This window comes from Solanum tuberosum, unplaced genomic scaffold (genome assembly GCF_000226075.1).
Source record: "Solanum tuberosum cultivar DM 1-3 516 R44 unplaced genomic scaffold, SolTub_3.0 scf00072, whole genome shotgun sequence".
In the NCBI taxonomy this organism is placed as follows: domain Eukaryota; kingdom Viridiplantae; phylum Streptophyta; class Magnoliopsida; order Solanales; family Solanaceae; genus Solanum; species Solanum tuberosum.
This window is the reverse complement of record NW_006238999.1, coordinates 77,145-93,568: the sequence shown is the minus strand read 5'-3', so window position 1 is coordinate 93,568 and position 16,424 is coordinate 77,145. Positions and strand designations below refer to the sequence as shown.

General features: G+C 36.1%; 3 protein-coding genes across 3 annotated transcripts; 1 reads left to right on the top strand and 2 right to left on the bottom strand.

The window, feature by feature from the left end:
• Nucleotides 1-158: 158 nt before the first annotated feature.
• LOC102599797 (alcohol dehydrogenase 1B) lies at nt 159-6,312 on the bottom strand. The gene is made up of 8 exons (XM_006345690.2): nt 5,858-6,312; nt 5,285-5,420; nt 5,118-5,187; nt 4,922-5,015; nt 3,605-3,818; nt 3,124-3,265; nt 1,719-1,889; nt 159-524 (listed from the first exon to the last, which is right to left on the bottom strand). The coding sequence occupies exons 1-8, from the start codon at nt 6,135-6,137 to the stop codon at nt 333-335; spliced, it is 1,299 nt and encodes a 432-aa protein (XP_006345752.1). The 5' UTR covers nt 6,138-6,312; the 3' UTR covers nt 159-332.
• A 3,060-nt stretch (nt 6,313-9,372) lies between these two features.
• Nucleotides 9,373-11,379, top strand: LOC102599466 (serine/threonine-protein kinase SAPK7-like). The gene is given in 7 exon segments (NM_001287962.1): nt 9,373-9,492; nt 9,563-9,793; nt 9,861-9,953; nt 10,032-10,124; nt 10,419-10,523; nt 10,619-10,717; nt 11,044-11,379. Coding segments are annotated over 7 exon segments (1,077 nt in total).
• A 325-nt stretch (nt 11,380-11,704) lies between these two features.
• On the bottom strand, nt 11,705-16,036 carry LOC102599141 (protein OPI10 homolog). Its single transcript, XM_006345688.2, has 3 exons — nt 15,723-16,036; nt 12,474-12,606; nt 11,705-12,369 (listed from the first exon to the last, which is right to left on the bottom strand). Exons 2-3 carry the CDS (start codon nt 12,574-12,576, stop codon nt 11,909-11,911), a joined length of 564 nt encoding a protein of 187 aa, XP_006345750.1. The 5' UTR covers nt 12,577-12,606; nt 15,723-16,036; the 3' UTR covers nt 11,705-11,908.
• Between the last annotated feature and the right edge of the window lie 388 nt (nt 16,037-16,424).

Here is a 16,424-nt window from a genome sequence, read left to right as displayed (position 1 = left end):
CACTTCTCTACTACTTCTTAAGGTTATCTACAGCGTCCAGTGAGGGCGTACATGAGGAAAAAGGGGTCTTTTAACATGTTTAATCTTACAGAGGCACACTAATCACCATGAAGCGTAATCAAATTGGAGATTAAGCTATATTACACTGGCAAGATTTCTGAGAATAACGTTTTGGGAACCCCTGTTTCAAAATTAGTTTTATTACTTTTTGACACATATTTACAGTTTTGCTTTATTTAACGCCAACAGTAACATTTGCTGGCATTAGACCACCAGAAACAGAAGTTTACATGAATGTCAAATGAGTGATGAGCTTGCTGTAAATATCAAAATTACATTATTTCAACAACAGCACGTCCAGTAATGGTTCCCTGATCAAGATCTTTGTATGCCTGTGGAGCGTCTTCAAATTTGCAGGTCCTTGAAACAGCAGCAGATAGATTGAATATGCCACTTTCGGCAAGTTTAATCAGCTTAGGGAGATCTTGTCTTGCTCTGGCTCCATAAGAGCCAATTACTTTTATCTAGCATCACAATATCAGCAGTGAGAAAAAGCTGCTTAAACTCAAATAAGAAAACACAATAGTGCTCAGAAAAATATTTAATAGTACCTAAACATAATATGGATTTTCATATTCCAATACAATAAATGAAAGACTATTTAAACCTTTTTTAGAGAATTAAAAACGTTACTAGTATGTATCAGTATGGCATTTACTAACAGACCACAGACTAGGCCTAGGCCAGCCATATTTACCCCTTAATATCTTCATTCTTACAGAAGTTCATATTTTGAAAAGTACAAAGAAGTAAGTGCTGCTGAGTTACTCTTAAAATGTCTAGCAGCAGACTTTTATGAGAGATTTTAATGATTGGGAATTGGAATTAAGTAGGGCAATCACTTCAATTATTGGATCAATGGTAGAAGAAGATAAAGAGAACTGCATAGTTTGGACGGCAAGCAATATTCTGTCAGAAGCTGCTATGATATTCTCCCACAAACAGGCTGATAATTGTGAAGAAAATTCGCCATGGAATTGTTATGGGATACCAAATCACCTATCATGGTGGCCTGTTTTGGGTGGATTGTCATCAGAGTCTTGTTTAACCCAAGATAATCCACAAGGGAGAGGCTTCACTTTAAGTAACAAGTGCTATTTATGTGAAAATGGATTGGAATCTGTTAATCATCTGTTTATTCACTGTATAATTGCTAAGCAATGCTGGGAGCTGTTCCTAAACCGGTGTGGGGTTACTTGGGTTATGCCTTCAGATATAAGAAGCCTACTAGTCCGTTGGCAAGGGTAAAAGATAGCAGGGAATCAGAAGAAAATATGGAGGACCATTCCAGTATCTGGAGAGAAGGGGAAAATGGTTGTTTTGAAAACAAAAAGAATCACATCTCACTTGTCTCCAAAATCCATTTTCTCTGGGTTTAAGAGGTTCTTAGAGGAAAGTATAGATCAGTACATGGGTTTCCTTAGGTTTGCTAGGAAAAATGTAACTGGATGTTATTTCTGTAGGCATCTGCTTCTGATATATCTTTATGTACCAGTGTAGTACTTCTTTAATAAAACTTAACCTTCATAAAAGAAGAAGTATGTGCCTATTTCTTTGAATGCAAAACAATTTGACATATCAAAAAGAGGGAATGGATCATCGGTGTTAGCAGATTGGAATTGAGAGGGACAAGCAATAAAACACACAAAAGCACGTACCTGTCGTCGCACTAGGTGATTGATATCCACCTCACCCTTAGCACCAGATAGTGTAAGTCCAATCATCACAGCTTTGCCTCCATCGCGAACGCTTTGCACACACTGCAAGAATGTTTGTGGTCTCCCTAAAGCTTCAACAGCTATGTCAACACCATAGCCTCCTGTGATGTCCTGTACAAGTTAAATAGCTGATCATATTAGTTTAAGCAGTCGGTATGTTCTCAAATGCAAGCCAAACATTTGATCAGAACAAGACTCCATTTTAACAACCTAAAAAGCAAATAGCTATGAGCAAAATCTCCCAATAAATGCACATGTAAGACACATCAGAGTGCTAGAAGGGAAATTCAGAGACTAACAAACAAAATCCAACGAACTAGTATTAAAAGCACAAGCTTTCCTTTATTATTAGACCGTGATAGGTGCAACTCATATTTTGTTCAGCTGGTTAATAAAAACAAAAGAAAACATATACCAATAGTAGTAATAGACTAGTTTATTAGGACAGCCTCACCATTAATCACCTGAAAGTCGCCATTCTCTATTATACTGGTTTTACCCATAAGTTTGTCACTTTAATCAAAACATTAAAACAGTGTTGTCAAAGGTGCACTTAAAGCGCGCTTACAACATTGAAGCGAGGCTCAAAACATATCGAGCCTCTTCACGTCGCTTCATGTGCAGTTAAAGTGTCGTCATCAAGGTTCTAAGGCATAATTTCCCCTTGCCAGTGAGCGAGCCTCTTCTGAGGGGGCGACACTAAGCAAATAATATTTTACATCATAAAAAAATATTCAATTTCTTAGTTCATATATTTGTCATTCATGCTTATAATTATTAGACTTGGAACTAAACATATGTATTTGTATAGAATCCATCTCGCCAATAACAAATAATTTATACTACAAGATTTGAAGACTGGATTTAACAAAATCCACAGAAAATGCATAAGCTAGACATGAACATAGTGCAGAAACAGCCCTCTTGAATACACAAGTTGGCCAATGAACTCAAGGCCAAAATTCAAGAACTTGCGCAATCAGAACCTATAGATCTCATTTGGAATAATTTCACTGCTCAGTTTGCACAACATTTTCCTATAATTATCTACAGCTGATGTTGCTCAGACTCCTCAAAAATGTCAACGGGTGCGTGGGATTCTCAAAAAATAGTGTATTTCTTTGAGAATCCAACTGTGGCATCGAAAGTGAAGAGTCCACACAACTTAGTCTACAGCACAGTGCATACAGATGTACTCTTGGGCCTTGGCCTTAATGTATATTAGCATACAAACCCACCTCTTTATCTAGAAATCAGAATTGAGTAAATACTATATGGTGTTTGATAGTTAATTGAATGTTAATTTGATAGCATGTACATAACAGGTTAAGGGAGAAGTCTATACCTTGATTGTCTTCACTGCATCCACCTTTGATGCATTTACACAATGAGTGGCTCCAAGGAACTTAGCTTTCTGCAATTTCTCATCTTGAACATCTACTGCAATAATCTCTGACGCCCCAAATGCTCTTGCTATTTGCAGACAGCTATACCGCGTTTTCAGGTAATAAATCACAGAAGCAAATCAGAATAAAAGTAGCAAGGCTTAACTCAAGATTCCCATCCACAGGATAGTAGAGGTAAGAATGAATAAAGATGAAGTATGAAGAAGAAACACGGTATAGTAAGGAAATCAATTGCGAATGCATAAAAATGAAGAACAGAACTTGACATTGAGTTGAATTAAAATGGAGGTTACTAGTTAGACATATAGAGTCTCACCAGTGTTCAGACTGCAGGCATAATGTGCCCATGTCAGACACCCAAAACATTCTGTTTTATTCATTTTCATAGTTAAATCAAATTAAGATGATCCAACTTTTTACCTTGAGCCAACACCTCCTATACCAATCACAGCAATAGCATCACCTGGGCGCACCTCAGCAGCATGAGCCATAGCCCCATAGGCAGTAAAAACTGCACATCCTAAAATGGCGGATTCTGTGTATGGCAATGAATTTGGTAGAACAGCCAAAGCATGTGCTGGAACCACACAGTATTCAGCTAGACCTCCCATGCTATACATATACACCGGCTTACCTGAAAGATCAAAATATGAATAGTTTTTTTTTGTATAAGGTAATGTTAATCACATTAAGCAATTGAAAGTTTAAAACCACATTAAGCAATTAAAAGTTTAAAACCACAGTTGAAGAGAAGAATCAGGAGTTGATGAATAATGCTAGAAAGTTTCCATTCATATATAACTAGTCTAGCAATCATAGACAGCCTAAAAAGCCAATCTGAACACGTGCCAACTTAGCTGTTCAGATAGTCCATAACGTTCATACTCATCATACATATCAGTTAATCAATTGTCTCAACACGAACTAGTTGGGGACCACTCCGTGGAGTTTTTGAACACTTGTAACTTTTTACAAACATTGAAAATGTTAATAGAAAGCATGACGGGGTACTTTTTTTTTATTTTTTTTGATAACCATGGTATCCGAGCCAGCTTTCGCGCACCTCGACTAATTCCACGAGATACCTGTCACCTCTTAACAACAATAGGTATCAGGTAACTCTGGGATGACGGGGTACTATGACAAGTAAACAGATATTTCTCAATGTGAAACATTCATCTACATCCTACAATGCTGAAGAAGAACACTCATGCATATGTAATAAAGGTTCAAACTGTATTAACATACTTCTTTCCTGAGCCGTAAATTCTTCAATAGAAGTAAATTCTTAAGTAACATTTCAAACCTCCTTTTTCTTTTAAACTTGGTAATATGGGTTTTGAATATCTCCTAGACCACTGCCTTCCTTCTCATGCAACAAGTAGTATCTATGAAGAACTAGTGATACAGCAAGAATAGGGTGGAAACCCAAACTAAGTGTGTTCAACACCTTCACAGTTACAATAAAAGTAGTCAGTTTGATTCCCAGATAAGTGAGACTTTGCTTCAGAAAAATTGCAACAAAGACCTTCTTTACCGATTACAGGACCATGTCAAGCCATCTGTTCAGTAGCTTAGAGAAACCACTAGCATAAGCAAAAAAGTAGAAAATTGAACATTTGATGCATATTGCATTGAAGAATCATGCTTGACCTGAATGCTTGAGAAGACCATATGTTTAATTTTGGAACTCAAATAGAAACCAGAAAAAATTGCAAGTAATAACAGCCTCCTTACCACTATTGCGAAGGAACAGTCGCGTTTCCCCATCATAAAGGGTTCCCTTTGCTCGGTTGTAAGCAAAGAAATCCTCACATAAGTCATCTTGACCCTATGTTCATTAGATAACTATGGTATCAAATAATTTGGCATGACTGCATCATGATATGCATATATTGTAGGTTTTATAGGAAATAAATCCACGTATTGTCACCTTAGAGCAGAAGGAACAGCTACCACAAGGCATGATGAAAGCTCCAACAACTTGAGATCCCACAGGAAACCTGAAAAATATAACAAATTCTTCTCATCATTGATTGGCAAGGACAACTACATCAAGGGAAAACTATAGTATGTTTCAAGAAAATGTAATTGTTTAACCTTTCAATGATTTTACTGTCTGAGAGCTGTCCATGTTCAACCACTTCACCAGTTATCTCATGCCCCACAACACAAGGGCTAGCAAATGGAAGTTCACCCTTTATTACATGCAGGTCAGAGTGGCAGACCCCACAGGCTGTAGCAAACACATCAATAATAATTTAGCTATCATATTCCTCTTATATAGATACCATTTGCATTAGCATATGCAATTAACCATACAAACATAGACCTACAATGTAAGCTTATAAGTGTCGAGCCAGGATAGATAAAAGTCTTGCTTGTTAACCTAAGAAAGGGCCAATGACATACATTTGTCAAAAATATTTTTTTTTAAAGAGACAACTCCTTTTCTAGATTGTCCAAAGATGGCAACTTTTGCACAATTTTCAAAAGATAGTGGCACACGGTTTGAAACTCGATGGATGATGGGCTCACTTAATTACCAGCAGGGTCGAACCACACGTGATGCATTGCATTCTTACCACAGAAAAGAGGCAGTCATCATAGGATTGATTATCTGGCAGAAAAGCCAATGTATAAGGAATATAAAAAGTAGTGTAGTGACCTGACCTTTAGTTTTGATGAGAACTTCATTAGCTTTAGGTCGAGGCATATGAAAGTCTTCAAAGGTGAGGGGTTTGCCTGGTTCCCAAAACACAGCAGCACGCATGTGAGAAGGGCCACCGCTTAGATGGTAGTAGGAGGCCTCTGATGGTGTTGTGCTATTCTTCTCCGATTCAGAACTTGAACAAAAGGATCGATTAGTGAAAGGGGTTGTTGATCTTGCTAAAAGTGCAATCTTTGATGATGTGCTTCGAATGGCGCTGCGGATTATGTGAGGGAAAGACATAGTTGATCAATTGGAATCGCCTCTGATTACAATCAATCCTTTTCTTGTTTTCAACTACAGATTCAAATCGACTCTGGAAAGGGACTTGTTAGTAGTTTAGTATTACTATGACATTAATGGATAAACATTAAGATACAAATAAATTATTATTATGATGTATCAAGAATGGAAGGAAAATATATGATACCAAAATAAGGATAAAGTTGCCTAATATATCACCATTATTTTGCAAGCTGAGTCACTTTTATATCAGCTCTATTAAATGCAAATTTGAGGAGTATAATAACAATGTGTCGGACAGTCAAGGAATATATTCGAGAGTAATGAAAAGTTTAAGGTTTTTGTAATTAGGGAAACTTTTGGGATATGGTGTAATTAGTCTTCAAATGTATGATATTTTTGTGAGTTACACAAAAAAAAACTATGTCATTACTAATACTACATTCGTCTACTTTTAAATGTCATAATTTCCTTTTTTTAGAGTCAAACAATAATAACTTTGATTAACATTTTACGATATATAAATTGAAGTTTATAGTACTTTTCGTATAGTTTTTGAATATATAATTTTTTGTTTAAAATATCGAATTAATGTAATCTAATATAACTTTGAAATTAGTCAAATTGACTTTCAAAAAACGTAACATGACAATTAAAAGTGGACATAGAGAGTACTTACTACTATTAATAAGGAGGACCGGAGAGGAGATTAGCCCTCTGGCCTCTCCCACTTATTTAAAGTGTGACATTACTCGATTATTTACTATTGTAATTCTCGGTCTTCATATTGTAATTCGTTCACCACCAAGGCAAATAGAAATGGGCTAAGTGTTGATTCCTAGTGTCACCCCATCATGACTGGAAAGTGGTCCGAGTCACCTCCAATTGTTCTAACCTGAGTTTTGGTTCCATCATACATGTCCTTAATAGCCCTAATATAGACCACATATGTAAGTCTCTCTTCTTGTCCCTATACTACTCCAACAATCTCCATACAAGATGCATAGCTGACATGAATCCGAATGGATTCTCGAAGATAGATACACCCCTCCTCATCCTCATCTCCATCACCCTCTCCAAACTTGTATAGTATGAGTTAGTAGCTTCTATAGTTGTTGAATTTTAATTATTGCCCTTGTTCTTGTACAATAGACCCATTGTACTCCATCTCCATTCTTCTTGACATTTTAGTCGTCCTAAAATGACATTAAACATCTCAATCACCACCTATACCTACCTCGCTTGCATTCTTCCAAAAATATACCAAAATTTCGTCTGGCGCAATCACTCTTTCTCTCCTTATTTTAAGAATAGCCTCCTTAACTGTGGAGCCTTTATGAATCTACAATACCAATATCTTTACGACTTTCGGAATAGTTCTCTTCCTTGATTCACTTCATTTGGTCCAAGTCACGGGCCTCCTCTCTCTAGCCTTGACAATCCTAGGACAACTTTGTATCCCCGCCTTTGCACTTGAGCTCTTCATACAAGTACTTAAAAGTTGTCGTCTTAGGTGTAGTGACCGCTAGATTCCCTTCCTTAGCTTGGTGGATGCCTTTACACAGTATAAGATATATGCAATTTGGTGCAACTCAAGGCAAGAGATGAATTGGTTGACAAATTCAAAGCTCGCTTACAAGCTGCATGCATCTGTTGTCAAATAAATGATCACCTCCTTATTCATCTTTGAAGTTTCAAGATTGTTGCGTGAGGTGGAGTTTGTTAGAGAAAGCTAGCTTAGCAGGCTATTCACATACCAGATTACTGGTTTGCTAATTGGTCAGCGATTAATTATAATCATATCAATTTTGTCATGGAATTGAAAAAGAAATTAGATATAAATAAGGTGATTAGCATATATATATATAGAGTATATTTCATGTTCTCTATATTCTTCTTGTTTGAAATCAAAATATAATTGCAGACATTGGTTTATTACTTGTAACACATGAATACCAGAAAGTGTAAAAGAGCAATAGTTCTAGTGCAGCTACTCACCATATATTCATGTTTTGATCATAGGAGTAAAACATTAGTATAGGCAGAGTAAATTAATACTAGTATTCAAAATAATTTTAAAAAAGGAAGAAGAGTAGTAGTGAGAAAAAGGATTGTTTGTTTAAGACTTGAAGCAGCAGCATGAAAAGAAGACATATAGAGGTGGCATCTCTGTCTCCTAAGTCCTAACTTTGCCACAGACATAAGTTAGCTTACAGAAATAAGTTAGCTAATCACAAACTAATGAATGGAATAAGGTTTCCTTCATCTTTAACTAAAGTTCTCGAATCCTGGGTACGGAATTGCCAAAGTGCTTTACCTCCTTTCTGCCTCCTTTCCAGTGCAAATCCCGATTTAATTGGACTCCAATATAATTACTAGATATCATTAATTACAATAGATAGCTATATACACATACTGAAGAAACATAAAGCTGATCAGAGTAACATGATCATTATCTGGGAAATGTTGAGATTCAAATAATTCATAGTTATATAGTATGATATATCCAAGCGACCGATTGACCAATAATAATAATAATATATAAATTGCTTAGCAGAAAAGATATATACTACTACTAGTATATAATTATGGTGTAAAACTAAAAGTCAAAAATTGTGACAACCCACATCTGCACTTCCTTGGAGAGCGGCGTTTTTGTAGATCCAAAGCAAATCAATGACGTCTCTTCAACTTTAATTGTCATCATCATGTATACACTAGCTCTTATGTTTGGTTGGAGCCTGGAGGTATTAGATAGTAATTGTAACTTATTCCCAATCAAACGAGTTTAATGTTTTCTTCCCACTAGCTGATTAATTTGTTTAAAATATATATATGGAAGTGGTGATGAGTGGGACTTGGAGTGTGGAATCAATCCCATACCTCTTTACTCTTTACTCCTCCCCGGCCCACCCCCACGTGCTCTTCAGTAGTGTACATGTTAAATATTAATCAAGGGCAGGCTTGATGAACTGCACCTTACCTTTCATATGTATATATATATATATATATATGCCAGTTGCCAGTTGCCAGTTGCCAGTTGCCAGTTTTAATCACTTCATCATGTGTCATCCATAAGTCATAAACTCATCAATCCCACTAGCCACCTATAAATACATCACCTGATCAATCATTTACCAATCTATATTGCCCATATATACAACAAATCCATAGTATATATATATATATATTAATTATAGTAGAAGCTGCAGATATATCGAATTAGCTAGCGACGATGCAGAATTACGAAGTTGTGAAGGAATTGGGATCTGGTAATTTTGGTGTGGCCAGGCTCATGAGGCACAAAGAAACTAAACAGCTTGTTGCGATGAAATACATAGAGCGAGGCCGCAAGGTACCCTGCCCTGCTCTGTCTTTCTGCTTATATATATAAATAATACTAATACTAGTTTAATTTGTTGTAGATTGATGAGAATGTGGCGAGAGAAATCATAAATCACAGATCATTGAGACATCCAAATATTATTCGTTTCAAAGAGGTGTTATTAACATCAACACATTTGGGAATAGTAATGGAGTATGCAGCTGGTGGTGAACTCTTTGATCGCATCTGTCAAGCTGGGAGATTCAGTGAACCTGAAGCTCGATACTTTTTTCAACAGTTGATCTCTGGAGTCCATTACTGCCACAACATGGTACTTCTTTCATTTCTATTATATAGTAGCATCGATCAATCGGTCACTGATAATCAATATTGTACAGCAAATCTGTCACAGAGATCTGAAATTGGAAAACACACTGTTAGATGGAAGTCCAGCACCTCGTCTTAAAATTTGTGACTTTGGTTACTCCAAGGTACTTACATATACTATAAAATTAATTTCATATATTTTCTATATATACCGTACTGATTTAGTCATGATCGCATAACAGTCGTCTGTGTTGCATTCACGTCCCAAGTCGACTGTTGGAACACCAGCCTATATTGCACCCGAGGTTCTATCGCGCCGTGAATATGATGGCAAGGTAACATAGTATGAATCTTTTTGTTGGTTAAAATCTAAGTGAAATACTATACATTGAAGCAATGCAAGTTGTAAAAACAAGCATGTGAAGTTTGCATTATATCATGTGATGGTGACTTATAAAATAATCAATGGACCTTATCCTTGAAGTTAATTATAATTTCTTGAGTGATCCTACTTTCAGCTAGTTAATTAAACATGTCATTTTATTGGTTAAGTATACCTACTCTCCCGGCCTTTATATATCTAATATTTTTTATATGATATTAAAAAGATCTTTTCCTTTTTTTATTAGTCTGCAGATGTATGGTCATGTGGAGTGACTTTATATGTCATGTTGGTGGGAGGATATCCTTTTGAAGATGTAGATGATCCCAAGAATTTCAGAAAAACTATTTCAGTGAGTTTTCTCTCTTTTTAAATAAAATAAAATAAATTGACATATGCACTTTATAATATATATTAATTAATATATGGTGCTTTTCGTTTTTGCAGAGAATAATGGGTGTTCAATACAAAATCCCAGACTACGTCCATATATCTCATGATTGCAAACACCTTCTTTCTCGCATTTTTGTTGCCAGTCCTGCCAGGGTATTATATGATTCATGCAATAAACAATTGTAGTATAATTTATGTTACAACAAATGTGAAATCTATAATATCCAACTTTAAGTGTAGACATTTGAATTTGTATAAAGTTGAACACTAGTATAGGACATGTCTGTCTATCTACTTGTTCAACTTTAAACATGTTTTAGTGTTTATTTATGCACATCCGAAATTGGAAGGCATAGATGTTAGCTGAGGTCAAACTAAAAGGGAAATTCATGTATTATGCCTTCATTAAATGTTGACACTGCTTACTAAAATTTCTACATATGCTGTTGTGTACTAATGTATGATATATGTTGGGGCAGAGAATCACACTAAAAGAGATCAAGAATCATCCATGGTTTTTGAAGAGCTTGCCAAAAGAACTTACAGAATCAGCTCAAGCAGTATATTACAAAAGAGACAATCCAACATTCTCCCTTCAGAGCATTGAGGAGATCATGAAAATTGTATCAGAGGCAAGAAATCCACCACCTCCATCAAGGCCAGTTCCGCACTTTGGCTGGGGAACTGAAGAAGAGGAAGAAGACGGAGAGACCAAAGAAGAAGACGCGGAAGAGGATGAAGAAGATGAGTATGAAAAACAAGTTAAGCAAGTTCATGCAAGTGGAGAGTTTCATATCACACATGATGATGCTTAAGTTTACCATTTCTCATTTTCAGTATAGTCTCTGATTTTGATGTTCTGTACAACTAATAACAGCACTTGGCCTATTTCCTACCATCAACAAACTTTTCAAAAATATTACTAGTATTCCTTCCTTGTATTGAGATTGCAGGGTCAAATGCTTCTATCTGAAAGCCTAATGGAAGGATATCTGCATACTTCTTTCTAAGAAGACATTACACTTAACACTTCACCAGAAATGGGGTTTTCCTAACTGGATATTCCTTTTCTTTCCTTTGGAACTCAAAGCTCTGAACATAATTAGCACAACAAAGACAAGAAGCTGATTTACACCCTTCTAATGGAACGGAAATGATAAGATTGTAATTCATCTCTAATAATCAAACATTAGACAACGGTTGTCGCCCAAAGTTTTAACCAAATACTGAACAATGGCATACCACAATCCTACAACAATTAACTCATTATATTCTCATGACAATCCTCCAAAGAGAAAACAGAGGAAACTTCATACATGCAGATGTCCTTCCCAGCCATCCCAACTACAAAGCGAAGCCCTTCAAATATTCTGGATCTCGCTTTGCACGTTCCTGGAATTTCTTGAACCAGCGATCTAATATATCCATAGGCACCACCAGCTTACTGCCATCCACTCCACAAAATGACTGCATAAAATTGAATAAATTCTCGCCAACTTTCAGTGCCAGCCTCTCAATTTTCTGCCCTGCAGCCACATCAAGGGAGGGAAGTGTTGCAAGATCCTCTACTGAAACACCTATCTTTGCAGAGATTGGAGTTGCATCAGCAGTGAGCTGCAGTTGCCCACCGGGCTCTGGCCAAGGAAGCGACAGCACAGCAGAGGGTCGAGTCAGTGTGACTGCACCACAAAAGAGGAAAGGTGAGCCAGGGGATTGGATATACACAGCGAGGGCCTTGTCTGGTGGCAGCGTGAGGTTGTTGAGGAGGAATATGCAGACCTCTCGAATTGAATCATATGCTTCCCCTGCACATGTAATGCTAGAACTGTCAAGTGGAAAAGTACAAAGAGTCTTTTCTGATCAGTGAAGAATGTTTAAATTATCTTTGGGTTTTGGTTAGGGAACTCACCAACAAAGGTGTTCATGTCAAGGACCCAATGGGTGGGGTCTATTTGAGCAAAGGTGGAGATATCCATAGGGAAGCTTCGATTTGGGAACACTACTCCAAACATTGTTAATTACTTTTTTCTCTTGTGTTTTTCCTGAGGAAGAAGAAAGGAACCACAGTTAGAAAATAGATTTCCGTAGCATCTAACAATCAGTCGTTTCAAATTGATTCACACTCGAACACGATAAGAAGTTTGTCTTTGCCACAGAACAGCCTAGATTGTAGTTTTAGGTAAAGATTACAAAGTAGTTTGAAGTTGCTTACTTTGTGTTCAACACAAAAACACTGAGCAAAGTAATACCTGCCCAACCTTGAAATCAATTTTGCAAATGCACAATGAAAAGAGCAAATCTCATATATTCTTGCAAAACAACCCCAAAAAAGAGTACTATCTGATACTGCTTGATGGCCCAAACTTACTTACAGAACTTAAATCAAAGAATGCCAGAAAGGAAAATCGGCCAGCAATCTCAGACCTATGACACTAAGCAATCAGAAAGCAAAATAAATCATGAAGGGTAACCAGTTGGATCACCAACCACATAACACTAAAAAGCCCCAAAGGTTGACATAATGCCTCCTTTTTCTTGTGTCCATAATCAGATTGCAAACAAAAGCTACAAGTTAGTATACAAATGCAGTTCAATTTACAGTCGTTAGTAGTAATATTGATCCTTGTTCAGTTTTCAACTCCAAAAACATCAAAGTATGTCGAACTTAGACACAGAAGTTTAAAACCAAAAACATGCAAATAACACTCAAAGAAATAAAAAGGGAATTCCTGAATCGTCATACAGCTTTGTGTTGACAAGCTGGATTCCAGGAAATTGCAAAAACCATGCAAACTATTCTGCCTACCGAGTAAAACTTCTGAAGAAAGTCAAGCCCTTCAAGACAGACTTCAAAGAAAAAAGCTGGCTAGTGAACTGACCACATCCGGGTCAATTTGCGTGTATCTCAATAATTCCACCAGGTACCTGCTAGTTCCCAACAACACAAGTACCGGGTAACTATGCCGGCTTATGCAGCTTGGAAGCAATAGCTTTACTCGTCCTGATCTCCAAAGTTTACACCCACGTTATATTCCACTTCTTCAAAATCCACATTCCCTTCTTCAAAATTCAGGTATAAACCTAGCTCTAGCACAAACATCCATAACTTGTACCACACTATCCTAGCTCCATGAGAAGTTCTTTATTAGAAAATTATCATAGAGTAGAACGACCATTCCCGAAGAAATCTCTTTCATAAAAATAGACTATAACTGTAAATAGGAAACAAAAATATACCAGCTAACATTTTATATAGCAACAACATGCAAGACGAGAAATCTCAAAGGCAGCTCTGAGGTTAGTTTCTACCTTGAACCGTTTTAGTCAATTCAAAAATGAGTTTAACTTGTAAACATTGATGGGGTAAAGATCAGTCACCCAAAAGATTTCTACAAAAATAAAGATGCTTTATAGGAATGATAATTAAACTCATTCAAGATATACCACCTTTATAATCTATGCAAGCTAAACTACCAAGTGAAACATTCCCTCTATACCAGATAATGACGAAGCTTAATCAGCTAAAACCCACAAAATTTCCAACATATCCAAATACAACCACATGAGGTGATCAATTCGATCGGGCACTCGCAATCTATTTTCATTAGTCAAATCTTTGACAACACAAAAAAAACATTGTTCAACTCTTTGACGGCATGAAAAAAAAAAACTCTGCCCTAGCTATTTTTTTTATAGAGCCAAAAAGATTTGTGCCAAAATCACATATGCCAAAAAGAAAAGTCATTTGATGGTCAGAAGCAAATTGAAAGTTAAGCAGTGGTAAGCTATTCCCAGACAGCCTGAGAGCTGAGTGATGACCTTGTTTGACATGCTTTTTTCCTTCCAAAGCGAAATAATCACTCATGAGCTAATTGCGCTCAATCTCATCCTACCTCACTCGATTAAGCTTTTCTTCTTATACACAGAAGGTTTTGCTCTCATATAGCAGGTTTTCCACTTCCTTCAGTTACATTAGGGCTGACATGAAGTTAAGATTCTTCTTTATCGCTAGTCTCTACCTTCCTAGAACTACCTCCTTACTTAGATCGTTTGTTCCCCAATTCAAACTCGGATCAGTTGGCAAGGGGATTGCCTGGGTATGGAACTCTAAACTATAAATGCGATCTAGAAAGAGTGAAATCTAGTCTTTTGTCGTTATCCTTCATGGGTCTCAGCAAAAAGACTGAATCGAGTGCGAGAATCTTTCATAAGAACAACTGAAAGTGACCGACCTGTAACCCGAAAGAAGTAGTTTTCTCTAAAGGCGGACTTGAAAGAAAAGTAGGCTTTAGCTTGAACAATGAAGTAAAAGGCTTGACTTTTTAATGTTTTTTCGGGCTTACTTGAACGACTCGCTTTACTAAAAAAGGCGGCTGTATATAAAGATATTTATACTTCTTTTCACATACGGAAATATGAAATTCATACTCATGTGACAAGTCAAGGCCCTGAAAAAGTAACTAATGACATACTACATTTAGAAGCTCATTACTCTGCAATTTAGACAAAAATGGAATTGTGATGCTGGGATGTTGGGTAGTGATGGGTGATATTTTAGTAGGTAAATTATTAGCCCAGGTCATGAAAGAATCTTTGTACGCCCCGGAAGATAGATTGTTAGGAGCTATACTTAGTATTTAGGTATCTACTTCAAAGAAACACCATAAAAGTAAATCAACCAACTACAGCCTCAATCCCAAATCAATTATATGAATTGTCTGTATCTATTCATTTCTACTAAAAAAAGGTTCGACCTTTAAAACTTTTAAGGCAAATACTTGATTAAATTATTCTGGCACTGGCATACAACACCATAAAAGTAAATCAATCAACTACAGCCTCAATTGTCTGTACCTATTAAGTTATACTAAAAAAGGTTTGATCCTTAAGACTTTTAAAACAAATCCTTGATTAAATGATACTAACACTGACATACAGCACCATAAAAGTAAATCAATCAACTACAGGCTCAATCCCAATTCAGTTAAATGAATTGTCTGTACCTATTCAGTTCTACTAAAAAGAAGGTTTGATCTTTAAGACTTATAAGGCTTAATTCTTGACTAAATTAGGCACTTATTTCTAACAGTGACATACAACACCATAAAAGTAAATAGATAATAGCAATAAGAAAAAGGAGGATGTTGGGATAGTGTACCAAAAGCTGTGAATTAGTCCAGCGATGATAGCAACTCCAGAGGCTTGTAAATGGAGAGTTCTAAGCTATGAATGGCCGTATCCTTTTAGTTTCAAGATTAAAGGTAGGGTTTTTTTTTTAGAAAAAGGAGGAAGGAAAGATTGAAGACCAAAAAAGAAAGTGGAGATTACTAGTATTTGCATCGACCATTTTAAATTTATTTCACCATGTGGAAGAAAGAATGAGTACACATCTTGTAAAGTCTAGAAAGGTCTAGAACATTTGCACTCTACTTTGGCTCAAATATGAAGGGTAACATTAAAGAGCAAATTTCACAAACCAAGCTATTATAAGTGCTAATTAATCAATGAAATGATTATGGCAATAAGTATATAAATTGTTTGAGGTTAATTTTAAATATATATGATTTGATGGATAACAGATCGGAGAGATAATTATATTTAATAATTTAACCTATTAGATATTAATATTTTAATATATTAATCTGTGAGTCGATCAATAAGCTATCAGCTGATTTGATATCAAATTAGTAATTATCGAGATGTATTGCTTCAATCATTTTATGCTTCTTTCTTTTATTTTCATTCACCAATATGTTGATTTCACATCAAGCAAAACAATTTTTTTGACTTTACTTAAGCAGATAATTCTATGATTGTAAATCATAATGGAAAATACATGAAAGTCTAAATTTTCAGGGTG